Source organism: Chrysochloris asiatica, unplaced genomic scaffold (assembly GCF_000296735.1).
Source record: "Chrysochloris asiatica unplaced genomic scaffold, ChrAsi1.0 scaffold00085, whole genome shotgun sequence".
Classification (NCBI taxonomy): Eukaryota; Metazoa; Chordata; class Mammalia; order Afrosoricida; family Chrysochloridae; genus Chrysochloris; species Chrysochloris asiatica.
The window spans coordinates 2,039,577-2,052,404 of NW_006408603.1; the positions used below are offsets into that span (position 1 = coordinate 2,039,577).

The 12,828-nt window shown below is 48.6% G+C and overlaps 1 protein-coding gene across 2 annotated transcripts in view; it reads left to right on the forward strand.

The window, feature by feature from the left end:
* Positions 1-8,937: 8,937 nt before the first annotated feature.
* The window catches only part of SYT6 (synaptotagmin VI), a 99,718-nt gene continuing 95,827 nt past the window's right edge, over positions 8,938-12,828 (forward strand). For both annotated transcript variants that reach the window (XM_006865887.1, XM_006865888.1), the window contains exon 1: positions 8,938-9,100. In XM_006865887.1, coding sequence (XP_006865949.1) covers positions 8,938-9,100 — 163 coding nt within the window. The remainder of the gene's footprint in view (positions 9,101-12,828) is intronic.

The following is a 12,828-nucleotide window of genomic DNA, read 5'->3' on the forward strand; positions in this document are numbered from 1 at the left end:
TGCATGTACACACATCTGTTTACATTCTTGCTTTTATATCTGTTGCCATCAAGTCAATTCTAACCCATCCTGACACTACCGGACAGAGTAGAACTGCCCCCATGGGATTTCCAAGACTGTGACTCTTTATGGAAGCAGACAGCCCCATCCTTCTCCTGCAGAAGGGTTCCTGAGTTCAAACTGCTGACCTTTGGTTAGAAACTGAATGCATAACCCTTACTTACATACTACTGTTTATTTATTATTATTATTTTGTTCAAACCCACTCTTCTGTGGAATAAAAGTCCTGATCTGCTTCCCTAAATAATTTAAAAGCAAAACCAAAAGAACCCAAACTTGTGGCTATCAGATCAATTCTGACTCCTAGCAACCCAATAACATAGGGTAGAGCTGCCCCATGGGGTTTCCAAGGCTAGATGGAAGCAGACTGTCTCATCTTTCTCCCCTAGAGCAACAGATGGGTTCAAACTATCAACCTTTCCATTAGCAGCTGAGTGCTTACATACTGCACCACCAGGGTTTCTTACCTAAAAATTACAGCCTAGAAAACCCTATGTGGGAGTTCTGTTGATGGCACCGAACAACGGCAAACCACAACGTCTGATATTAGTATGATTTAGTATTTGGAGCCCTCGGAGCAAATGAGACTACTCAGGGAAAGGTGCTGAGACAGAAAGAAGGAATGAGAGTTGAACCCTGGGGAAAATGGAAAAAGATGCTGATATGCATCTTCAGAGGATCTCAACAATGTTGGATAAGTGAATGAATGATGTAAAAAGACAGGCTCTGGTCCTGGCTTTGCTGCTTGCTAGCTGGGAGATCCTAAGGCAGTTGTTTTTAATCTCTCTGCAACCTCATCAGTGAAATGAGGATAAAAATATTCACCTCTCCGGGCTGTTGTATGAAATGAGATAACATATGTGAATGTGCTGTGTAAACTGTACCGTGCTTTATAAATGTGCAGGATCATTAATAAGGTTGGGGGCTGACTCCTAAAACCATTTACTATGCCTCTACCAAAAAGCAGAAATGTAAATAAGACTTGGGGCTGGGGTACAAAACCATTTTTATTCTACTGATTGGATAGAATTTGGCAAACAGATTTGCTATCTCCAGGGGCTCAGCACCTCTTTCACAGGGAGCTTCAGGCCCCTGACCCAGAGCATGCTGTGTTGATTCTTACTGCTTGAATTCTGTTGAAATCAAGGATTAAGACTTCCTAGTTTTGACAGGGCCTTTTTGGATTTGTCACTTTAATTAGTTTTGGCATTTTATCTGGTTACTTTTTATTAGTAAAACAGCCAGAGTCCTGCAATTGCAAACTCCCTCTAGGCTCCTGGGAGAGAATTCCAGTCTTTGGGGTCCTGGTCTTACAAGAATGTTTTCTCGGCCCTTTCCTGGAAGTGGATCTCTTAATTGCAGGACACAACACAGGCTCAGCCAAAATTCCTCACACTGCCCTCTGAGAAGAGAAATAAGCAAGCATGTCCTGAGCCATGAAGCTGTCTGGCCCCAGTCCTATGTTTTATCAATGACACTATGGTGCTGTTGTTGGTAAGTGTTGTTGAGTCAGTTCCAACTCCTAGTGACCCCGTATAGCATTTCCAAGGAGCAGCTGATAGATTTGAACCGCTGACCTTGTGGTTCGCAGTCCAGTGCTGATTTTACAGTGCAGTTCAAACCCACCAACTGCTCCTCAGAAACCCTATACAGAGTCACTAGGAGTTGGAAGCAACTTGAGGATACTGTAGGATAAAGCACTGGACCACAAGTTCAGTTTGAACAAGGTCAGTGGTTCAACTCACCAGCCACTCCTTAGAAACCCTATACAGGGTCACTGTGAGTCAGAACTGACTCAACGACACTTAACAACAACAATAGCATCTTCCCTCTAGACTAGCAACTGTCCAAACTTGGGTCCAAGAAGTAGTTGGCATGGCTAAGACCAGAGGGCCAAGTGCTTTGCAGAGAGACACGGGAATACATCTTTCATTGCTCTGTAATTTGTTCTCAAGTATTTTCTTGTTGATTATATAGTCAAGTTTAAAATATTATAATGTTTTTTAAGAAAAGAAGAAAAATGATTAACATCCCCACCATCCCACCCCAGCTTGTTATGGAAGGAAGGGGCACTGACCTGGGGTCAGAAGACTTGGATTCTTGTTCTCTGGCATCTTCTAGGTTGTGTCCATGGACCAGACACTTCAATTTCCTCGCCCATCAAATAGACCATTAGTATGCACTCATCCTGCCCCTCAGGGTTGTTAAAAATCAAATTAAATAAATTTCCTTTTGGTGATCTTTAAGTACTTGCCATATAGGAGAGTACAAGCTCACTTCTAGACAGGGTTGCTTGCTTTATGTCCTCCATAGTCTGGAGAAGGAAGAAAGGAGATAGGAATGATTATGTATTTAATACGGGGTTTGGTTTGGTATAGGAACCCTAAGGAGTCCAGGTGGTACTGTAGAATAAGCACTGGACTGCTAACCACAAGGCCAGCAGTTCAAACCCATTGGCCCATGGGAGAAAAAATGAGGCTTTCTGCGCCTGTGAATATTAACAGTGTTGGAAACCCTATGCAGGATATCTAAGAGTTGGAATTGACTTGATAGCAATGTTCCTCAGGGACTGATGAGGCAGTCTGTTTTGTAGAGCTTTACAGTCTCAGAAACCCTATGGAGCAGTTCCGCTCTGTCCTGCATGGTCTCTTTGAGTTGGAATTGTCTAGAGGGCAGTGAGTGGGTGGATATGAAGATGGCACGAACAATTAAGTGCTAGACTACTAGCTGCAAGTCTGGCTGTTCGAAAGGCACTTCAGAAGACAGAGCTGGTCATCTGCTTCTGAAAGGTCACAGCCCTTGAAAACCCAATGGAGTCATTCTACTCTGTACACACAGGATCGTCATGAGTTGGCATCAACTCAAAGGTAACTAACAACACCATGAATCAGTCAGGTACCTGGGTGTTTGTTTAGTGGAGCTTTGTACTCCTCTACTAAACTAAAAAGGAGTTCTGGTAGTATAGTAAGTTACAAGTTGGGTTGCTAACCTCAAGGTCAGCAGTTCGCGTCTACCTGACACTCCATGGGAGACAGATGAGGCTTTCTGCTCCCATAAGGATTTATAGCCTCAAAAACCCTATGCAGGGTTTCTGAGAGCCAGAACGGACTACATGGTCTATTACTATCACCACCACCACTAAACTAAAGGTTGGCAGTCCAAACCCACCCAAGTGGTTTTGTGAAATGGAGTGCTGGTGATCTGCTTCCATGAAGATGACATCCAAGGAAATCCTGTTAGTTCTACTCTATAACACAGGAGAGCACAAGACTCAGAATCTACTTGACAGCAATGGTTTGGTTTATGACTCAATCACAGTACATTAGGCGTTTAACCTACGGAATTGTACACTGTGAAGAAGGTCTTAGAGTTTCCATTTCACAGGTGAGGATGTTGAGATTGATTCAGAGAGCTAAGTGATACAACTGGTAAATAAATGAAAGACCAGGATTTGAGCAGAAGCCTACAGGTGCAGTGGTTAAGTGATGGGCTGTAAACCAAAAGGACAGTGGTTCAAACCTACCAGCAGCTATGCAGGAGAAAGATGTGGCAGTTTGTTTCTGTGAAAATTTACCATCTTAGAAACCCTGTGTGGGCAATCCTGCTTCATAGAGTTGCTATCAGTTGAATCCACTCAACAGTAATGGGCTTGGTTTGATTTTTCTTGGTGTGGTGCTGTGAATTAATGCACCAGACTGCAAAGCCATTTGAAATGCAAGGTCAGCAGTTCAAACTCACCAGCTGCTCCTCAGAAACCCTATACAGAGTCACTATGGGTTGGATCTGACTCAATGGCACTTAACAACAACAACATTTGACTTTGACACCTCTGTTATTTCTTCTACATAAAGTCAGTTAGAAGAGGAGCACACTTGACTTCTTTCTTAGCCCTTCCTCTCCAATATAATTTTCACTTCTCAAATTATGCAGAGTCCTGTATACTGTCACGGTTAGGTCCAGCCCTAAAATAGTTTCAGGGATGCTGTTGCCTTCTAACCTTGAACCTTATCTCTGACCTCTCAGACCCCAATGTGCTTTATTTAGCCCACCAAGCCCAGTTGAAGTAGCAAATCCTGTCCAGTCTTCCCAAGTTTGCTCTACAACAATGGGCAGAGAGGCGAGACCTCCGAATTGGGGGAAGAAAGGAAGAGAAGCAAATATACTCCTGGTTCAGGGGGTTAGATTTTCCAAGAATGTTTCATGGAACAAAAGCAAGACAGAACTCTTTCAGAAAGCATCTGGGCATTGGCTCAATGTTCTGCTATTTCACCGGTGTCTTTTGGGACAAGAAGGAATCCGTTTCAGGATTTCAACTCCTATGTGTGCAAGAGTTTTCAACTTTTCTGATGGTGTGGAATGTTACCCAGGTTTGTCTAGAGTTGCAATGTTGGTGTGAGTGTTGAGGGCAGAGGGTGACATCTCATAGAAATACTGATAAAACAGTCTGATAAAATCCCCCATAAGATTCCATAACAGAGTTTGTTCCAAATAGTGGTTGGTATAAAGTTACCACTTTCCCATCCCTCCCAACCTCATCTCCTGCTCTTCAATATGGTGGTGGTGGTGGTGGGTGGTGGTGGTTATGTGCTGTGGAGTTGGTTCTGACACAGAGAGACCCTGTATAGGGTATCTGAGGCTTCAAATCTTTATGGAAGCAAAAGCCTCTTCTTTCTCCCATGGAACTGCTGGTAACTTCAAACTGCTTCAATATAGTACTTTGACTTAATTATCTACATTCAGTAGACCAGTGAAAATGATGTCTATTTCCTTACTTAAGTTTAAAACCTTTGCAGACAGTGGTCACAATCCTTGATGGACAGCTGAGAAACAAAGAGAGGAGATTAGAACCCTCAGCTTAGGTCAGAGCCTCTTGGTTCTAGACCACTAGGCAAAGCAGAGAATCAATTTGCACGGGTCTATTTTTCTGTGTCTCTTTACACGTCAGACAATCCAGCTATGAACGTCAGACCACTCCCTTTACATCTTTGCTAGGGGCTTGGCAGGGAGGAGGGAACAGGGAGAAGGTTCCCTATTTAGAAATTGCATTGAGATAGGAAGACAATATGACACATCGACTCATGTCAAAGGATCTCATTCTTCCACCTACAGCATAGCAATTTCCTACCAAGGTTCAAAAAATTTTTTTTCAATTACTTGGTTTTAATTTATTTTATTTGTAGTGCAATATAATGGGACATTGCTGCCCACAGCATGGTGGGAACCTGCCCAAAGGCAATCAGGTCTTTGCCTAGGACATTTCATGTCATGAGATGTGCATTTTGCCTGCTTCTGAGGAGAGTGGGAGGGCTCTGCATTATTCTTCAACATCCTGTCATCCAGCCTCCTAGATTCTGAGCATTCTGACCTGAAGGGTCTTAGACTCAGCATGCTGCAGTCATGACTCTAGATGAGGTGAGAGCAATGGGAAAGGGAGTCAAAGGTGAGTTTGGACATCTGTGACACCTCCCTTGGAGCCAGGGAAACCTCCTGAGTTGCCGGGCTTCTTCTCTCCTCCCTACTCAGCCTCCTCCTTCTCCCTCATATAGAATCTGAGAGTGTTTGGTGCTGAAAAGAGCCTCCAAGGGCTCCTAACCCGATGTCATTATCTTTCAGATAAGGAAACTGAGTCTCAAAGAGAGGGTGTGACTGCTCAAGACTGGTTGGGGTGAGACTCAGTGCACTTGTTTGCCACTATGTCATGCGGACTCTCTGCTCCTCCTCTCCTCCCTATTCCCCCAAACCAAACTCAGAATGATCTTTCTTTGAAAAACAGCTTCAAGGGGCAACAATTTAATTTCTTTCCACTTCCTTCTCTCCAGGTATAGGTGAGACCCTGTGAGTCTGAATTTGATCTCTTCATATGGGAATAGATACAGATGTGTTTGGGGTATGGGTGTGTGGGCACAAGGGGCTCTGGAAAGAAAAGTCTCTATCTTTGCATAAAGCTTTGTCTGTGTATTGTGACTGATTGTGTGACCACAATGACATTGACAATCAATGGGAGAGGGAGGGAGCCGATAAAGAGGTCAACTAGGCTGCGACTTTTTCCTTAATGTAAGGAGAAAATACTCTCTTTTTTTCCCCTTAGTGTGTTTCTCTCTGTTCCTATGCATGTCTGTCGGTGTCTCTATTTGCCTCTGTTTCCCTGAGCACCTGTATCTTGCTTTGCATTTCTGATACCTGTCTCTCATGCAGCTCTGCCCTCCTCTGTTTCTCTGTCTCGATGACTTTCTGTTGTCTCTAGCTCTGTTTCTGTCTCTTTCTCTCTGTCTTTCTCATACACATTTACTCATACACTCAAATTCAATAGTCATTGACTGATCCAGGATTCCTAGCTCCTTCCTGCAGCCCTGTCAGAGCAGAATCTTGTTCTCCCTGTTAGCCTGAAAAATGCCAGGTCCGGAGATCTGCTGCCGGGGCGCCAGAGACGCTGCAGAGCCCCCTGCAGAGTGTGGAGGCTGAATCCGGGAACAATGAGAAATTATCCGTTAATTCTTGGCTCCTGCCACCTGCTCAGCTCCGAACAGGCTTCTTTGCCTTCAGTTTAAATGAAAATCCCCGCCCCACCTCCCCTCCACCCCCACCCCCCAACACACACATTACTCGTTGTAAGCAAAATATTGATTTCCCTGCATCACAGTCCTGGGCCCTTGGAACGATACTGGTTGTTTTTGTGTGTGTGTGGTTTTTTTCTCATTCCCTGCAAAGGCAAAACAAAGCGCATTGTTCTGAGAATTTCCCTGGGAACTCGGGAAAGGGAGGGAGACATCGCCGAGGAGAGATAGAGTTGCCATAAACACGGACAGAGAGCAGTTCATCTCTATTTATATTTTTATATATAAACACTAATCTGCCGCTTCGAAAACTGTTAATGAGCACGTAGCCGAGAGTTATCTCTCTCCCGGTGTTCAGGTCGGCATCCGGTGGTGGAGGAGAAGGTGATGGGTTTCTCGGTTCCTCAGGTGGGTTCTAGAAACACCAGGAAGGCAAATGGGGACACCACAGCCTCACAGTTATGCATCTTCCGCAAGAAGACAGCTTAGATTGCGGTGTTGACGGGGTCACGCCTGTTCACTCGCTCCCGCCTTAGTGCCTCATCGTCTCCTCTCAAAATGCTAGAGGTCCGGGTGGAAGCTGCAAACCTGGCGCGATTGTCCCTTCCGCTCCATTCCCCTGTGATCACGGGATGGTTGCACCAACTGGGCCTTCAGCACCGTGGACAGAGCCAGGGAGCGCGTTCTGAACCGAGAAGACCCCTGGCTAGAGTTCTTTTAGGCCACGACTTGGCCTGCGGTGCCCGGAGCACTAGTTGTCCGTGGCTAGCAAGTTCAAGGGCTCGCTGGCGCGGATGGCGCAGATGGCTGGTGGTGGCGACTGCTAACTGGGGCTCCGAATCTCCTCCCTGCGGAACATGAATAACTGCCCTAGCCACTTCCAATTAGCATATAAATTAGAGGAAAGACCCTCCCCGACCCTCCGCGGGGACTCACACCGGTTCCTTGGCTTCCAGAGGCACGAGATAAAAGTTTTCTCATGCTCAGGAAGGCAAAGTCCGGAGCTTCGGGTGAACCACTCACAGGAGGAGAGCTCACCTTTCAACAGAATGCGAAAGAAACTCCAGTGGTGTAGGGCGGGTCCTGCTCTCCCTGAGCCTGATAATGGCCCACAGACTCTCAGAGCCCCTCAGTCCACCTTCTCCTGGGCTTCACGCCACATTTCCAGGAGGGGAGTTCAGCCTATGCCTAGCCTCACTCCTCCTCTTTAGTTTTCAGCTTTTCTGGTCCTTGATAACAAAGACCATATAATGCATTTTAATCGTAAAATGCATTATCTCTGGTGGGAAGGAGATAGTAGGATAAGCACTGTACTGCGAACCACAAGGTCGGCGGTTCAAGTTCACCAGTTACTACACTGGAGAAACAAGAGGCTTTCCTTTCCCGCAAAGATTTACTGCCTCGGAAACCTTATACAGGGTCGCTATTAGTAGAAACTGACTCGATGACAACTAACAACAACAACAAGTATCTCTGGTGGTGTTGCTGTACTGATGTGAGGAGGTGGGCTTGGTGGGAACGGAACGCCCTCTTCAAATGGCCCCCATTCTTATTCCCCAGAAACTTTCCCCTCCTGTTACCATGGAGAGAGACGGCCGCGGCCTCCCGTCGCCATAGCAACATACCTAGGACCTAGGGTACCGCGGAATGCAAGATTTCGGGTCTTGGGAAGTCTTCTAGCAGTTCGCGTCGTCCTGCAGTTTTGGGGGTCTTCTTCGCCTTCCAAGCCGGGACTTGGAGCAAGTCGGACTAACTTCTTCAGTCAAGAACCTCGGCCAAGGTCCTTCTGGGAACTTCCCACCCTCAATTTAGTCATTCTTCTTACTTTTAAGGATTGTCTACTTGACTGTCACTTGTGTGTCGTGTTGCAGTTTGCCCACTGTTTACATAGGGCACTACCTTTATATCTCCAGGCAGCCTGTGAAGCACTTGCCATCAGTTATACCCCTTTTACAGAAAGGACAATTGAGATTCAGAGAGGCCCAAGGTCGCATAAGGCAGTGAAGGCTGAAGCAGAATCCCCGGCTCTTTTCCTGGCCTTGCACCCTCCCAAGTTGCAGGACACCTGAGTTTTCCGACCTGTGACGGGTCGGGACTTAAGTCGGCCCCTGAATATAGAGGGGGCGGCCTTGAGGCGCCAGACTTGCAAGCTGCTGCGGGATACCACGTGAGGGGCGGGGACCCTGCGGGGAGGTGATTTAAAGTGGAACGGAGCCGCAGGGGGCCGCTGCGGGGAGGGTCTTTCTGGGGCCGCCTTGCCCCGCCCCAGTCCGGCGGCGGTGCGGGTTTGGGCAGCTGCTTGGCGGGCGGTAGTGTCCGGGGCATGAGCGGGGTGTGGGGGACCGGGGGGCCTCGGTGCCAGGCGGCGTTCGCTGTCCTGACCTCGCTGTGCCGGGCCCGACCGCCCCCTCTTGGGCTGGACGTGGAGACTTGTCGGAGCTTCGAGTTGCAACCCCTGGAGCGGAGTCCAAGCGCTGTCGACTCAGGTAACGGGAGCCCCAGAGCCCCCTCCCTTCCTGGAGACGGGCCCTGGCTGGCCTCCCTCTCTAAGGAGCCCAGGAACCCAGAGAGAAAAGTCCGGCTCGGGATTGTGGATTCGGAACCAATCCCTGACCCATCGCCCACAGAGCAATCAGAGAGACACGATGGGGACCCGGGAGAGAGACAACCTCCTGTTCCCCTCCCGCGATACGACTACTGGGGCCTCCGCCGAAAACCAGGCTCCCGGGACGCGGCGCCCCTCGGGGCCTCGGTTCCCCTTGCGTCTCTCCCCTTGCCCGGTGGGCGATCTGCCAGAGGATGGGTCAGTGGAGCAAGCAGGAGATGAGGGACATCCCGGTTGAGGGAGAAAACATGTTTCCGCTGCAGTGTAGATGTCCCAGGGTCCGTCTATCGGTCGGTTGTCTGTTCTCTCGGAAGAACGTGGCTCGAGCCCCTTGGTTGTCTCTTAGGGAGAAACTTAGGTCTGCAGCTGGCACGAGGTCTTTGTGTCCAGGTGTCTCTCCGGCTGTGAGTGACTCTCTGCATCTCTGTTGGAGGGAGGGGGAGGGGGTAGGATGGGGGAGGGTGTTGTACGTGCCCCCCTCCCCCCGCCCCTATAACTCGCTCCCTCGGTCTTGTCTGACTCACTCGGACTCGAGGCCGGTGCGCTACTGAGCGGGTGCCTCCCGCACACTTTGCCAAACGGGCGCCTCCTGCCCGATTGGCGCGGTCTGTGCGCCGGACGCAGTCCGAAGCGGCCGCGGAGCCGAGGCTGAGGAGCCCGAGCGGTGTCCAGATCTTCAGAGCCGGTGAGTCCCGAGCCCGAACCCTGCGAGGCCGGGGCCCGGCGAGCAGCTGCAGCGACCTCCAGGAGTCGCGACAGCGGGAATGGCCTGTCGCGCCCTGGCAGCAGAGCCTCGGGAGGGTCGCCAGAGTGGCGACTGGCCGGCCCCTGGTATTTACCTGCGGCCCCAGTGCCCTGCGGCCACGCTCTCTGACTGCAGCGGGGTTTCTTTGTCCCGATCCCGATGTCTGGAGGGTCCGGAGCTAAAGGGGCTGTAGGGTCGCGTCCCCTCCTGGAGGGGGCTGAGGACAGTGTGAGGCCTCAAGAGAATGCAGGTGGGGGTGGGGAGATCCTGCAAGGACCGAGGCACTCAGACCCCACCCCTACTTATTCCCCTATTCTGGTCCCAATAGCTCGAGGTCTGGGGGTGCGCGGGAGTCTCCCCCCCCCCCACCGCTCCAAGTCGCGTTAGCTGAAAGCATAAGAGGGGGGCCGTGAAAGGCGGGAATTTCATCCCCTTGGGCTTCTTCTCGATGGACAGGAACCAATGACTGTGTCTACAGTTTGGGAAGCAGATACAGGTTGGGGAAGCTCTCCAGCAGCCGCAGGTTCCAGGGCCCTATTTTCACTTAAAGTCAAAGGTCAGAATTCGTGGTCGTCGACTGGGTAGGAGCAAAAGTGGTGATGGGGGCCCACTTCAGTCTCTGGCTCTGCTCTGGCTCTGGCCCTGGCAAGGTTTAATCAATGGGTTGATTACTGCAGCAGAAGGGACTGAAATTAGACATAAGGAAGAACTTTTAGAGGGTAGTAGAATGATGGAGTGGTGCTGTAGGTTCAGCACTGGACTGTGAACCACAAGGTGGGCAGTTCAAACCTACCAGCTGCTCCTTGGGAACCCTATACAGGGTCTCTATGAGTTAGTACCAACTCAGCTGCACCTAACAACAACAACAATGATGGAGGCTGAGGATGTTGATGGTCCTTCTTAGAGATTCTCAGAATAGATTCAACCCAGCAAGTATTATTAGAATCTGGTTCTTTGGTTCTGTCCCTTCCTACACTACTCAATTTCTCAGACCCACAGGACAACAATTTTCCCCAAAGTCAGGGAGTCTCTTCCTGCCTCACCACACTCTCCAGCTCCCTTCCATCCATTCCTCCAATGATCCATCTGCAGTGGGGACTTACGGCTCTCAGGAGCTGAGTGGAGACTACACTTGTACCATTCCAATTGGGATGGATGCTGCCCTCCTGTCTGTCCAGAGCAGGAAGTCAAGGGTAGGAAGTGGGGGGTGGGGAGGTAGTAGCACAACTTCATGGAGGAAGGCACTGATGCTCTGTCTCCAGAGGGATACCCTGTAGTCTCAAGTGACAGGTGCCTGGACCTATAGGCTGAGAGGTGAAAGCCAGCCAGTTCTGATGAATCAGTATGTCTTTCCTGCAGGCTGCTGCTTCAGAAGGCGAGTTTGAGTTGTCAGCCCTAGGGGACTTTAACTTTGGCTGCTGACTCACGGGCCTCAGGAAGCTCTGGGGCAATCCTGGGGGGTCTAAGAACAATGGGGGAGGCAGAGGAGACCCTTGATCGTATCAAAAGGAAGAGATTGGTTGAGAGTGGTGTGAGGGCTTTGGGAATTTAGGTGAGCTCGGGATCTAGGGAACTATGATGGAGTTCAGGAGAAGGGTCCCAGGTGTCCCACCTCCCTGCCTGCTCCCTGTATCCCAGAGCTACTGCTTGGGTCCAGATTTTCCAGGCAGAGAAATACTGGATCTTTTCATTTGCAATTCCATGAAAAATGCAAGTGACTAGAGCATGCCCAGTTCCCTTTATTATTTTATGCTTTCTCTTACCTTCCTCCTCCTCTAAGTTTCTATCTAGCTCATGGGATTTCTGATGACATCGTGAGACTCAGCAATTGAGATTCAGACTCTATCACTTATTAAGACCCTCCTTTATGTCAGTGTCTGTGCTAAAAATGCACAGGATATATCAGTTAATTAGATCCTGACTTGGAAACACCTCTATACAAACTGTCTCAGCTAAAGAAAAGTCCCCCTTTTCCTTTAAAATCTCTGAAGACAAAGTATCAGCTTTCTTCCTTAATCCTCCCCTTCACCTCAGAGTACACACTTACAGACAGTCTCCATGCTTCCTTGTGTCGTTTGCCTTGTGGAGGTGAATGAACTCTACACAGGCCAAGGTGCAAAGGATTGCATTTGGCAATATTGGTTCTGGACTTGTGGTAGTGAGCAAAGGTTGAGAGATGTTCTAGAAAATGGAGAAACCTAACAGGAGATGCCAAGCTGCCCGGCCCTTCCTAGGCAGGCAATCAGGAATGATTATTCTGCAGCTTGCCTTTGATCATGATGTCTGTCCACTTTTCTAATGATTCCAGATACATTTGTGATGTAGCTACCTGGATCTGAAGTTCACCTTTTGCAACACAGATCTTTTTGTTGTTGTTGTTTTCCTGTGTATGATGGCAAATTAAATACACAACATTTCATTAAAACACAAAAGTCCTGTTTCTATAACTGAATAATCAGCCCTCCCGCACGTCTTCTTGCTAGAAGGAAGCAGTTTTGTAGATTCTGCACTCTCTGAGGAAAGGTGCAATGTATGATCCTTTGGAACCTATGGCAAGGCTATTCTGATTCTTTAGTATGTTTTGTACTTTAAGAGTCTAGAGCCAGGGTCTAGTAAAGTTCTTAGATTCACAATTCTAGAAGTTCTTTTTTCCCTCTGGCTACAGCAACTTCAAAAGTGAGAGTGCTAAGTCAGAATACCACATCTCTCCAAGTTCTATGGAACAGATGTTTTCTCTTCTAATTGTTCTAACATTACTCTGCCTTCCCTGTCTACAGAGTCAGGGGTAGGACCTAAGGCTGCAAATAATTAGAACTAGAACTGAGGAATCCGGATCAGGTCGGCTTAAGGTCTGGAGTACGGGG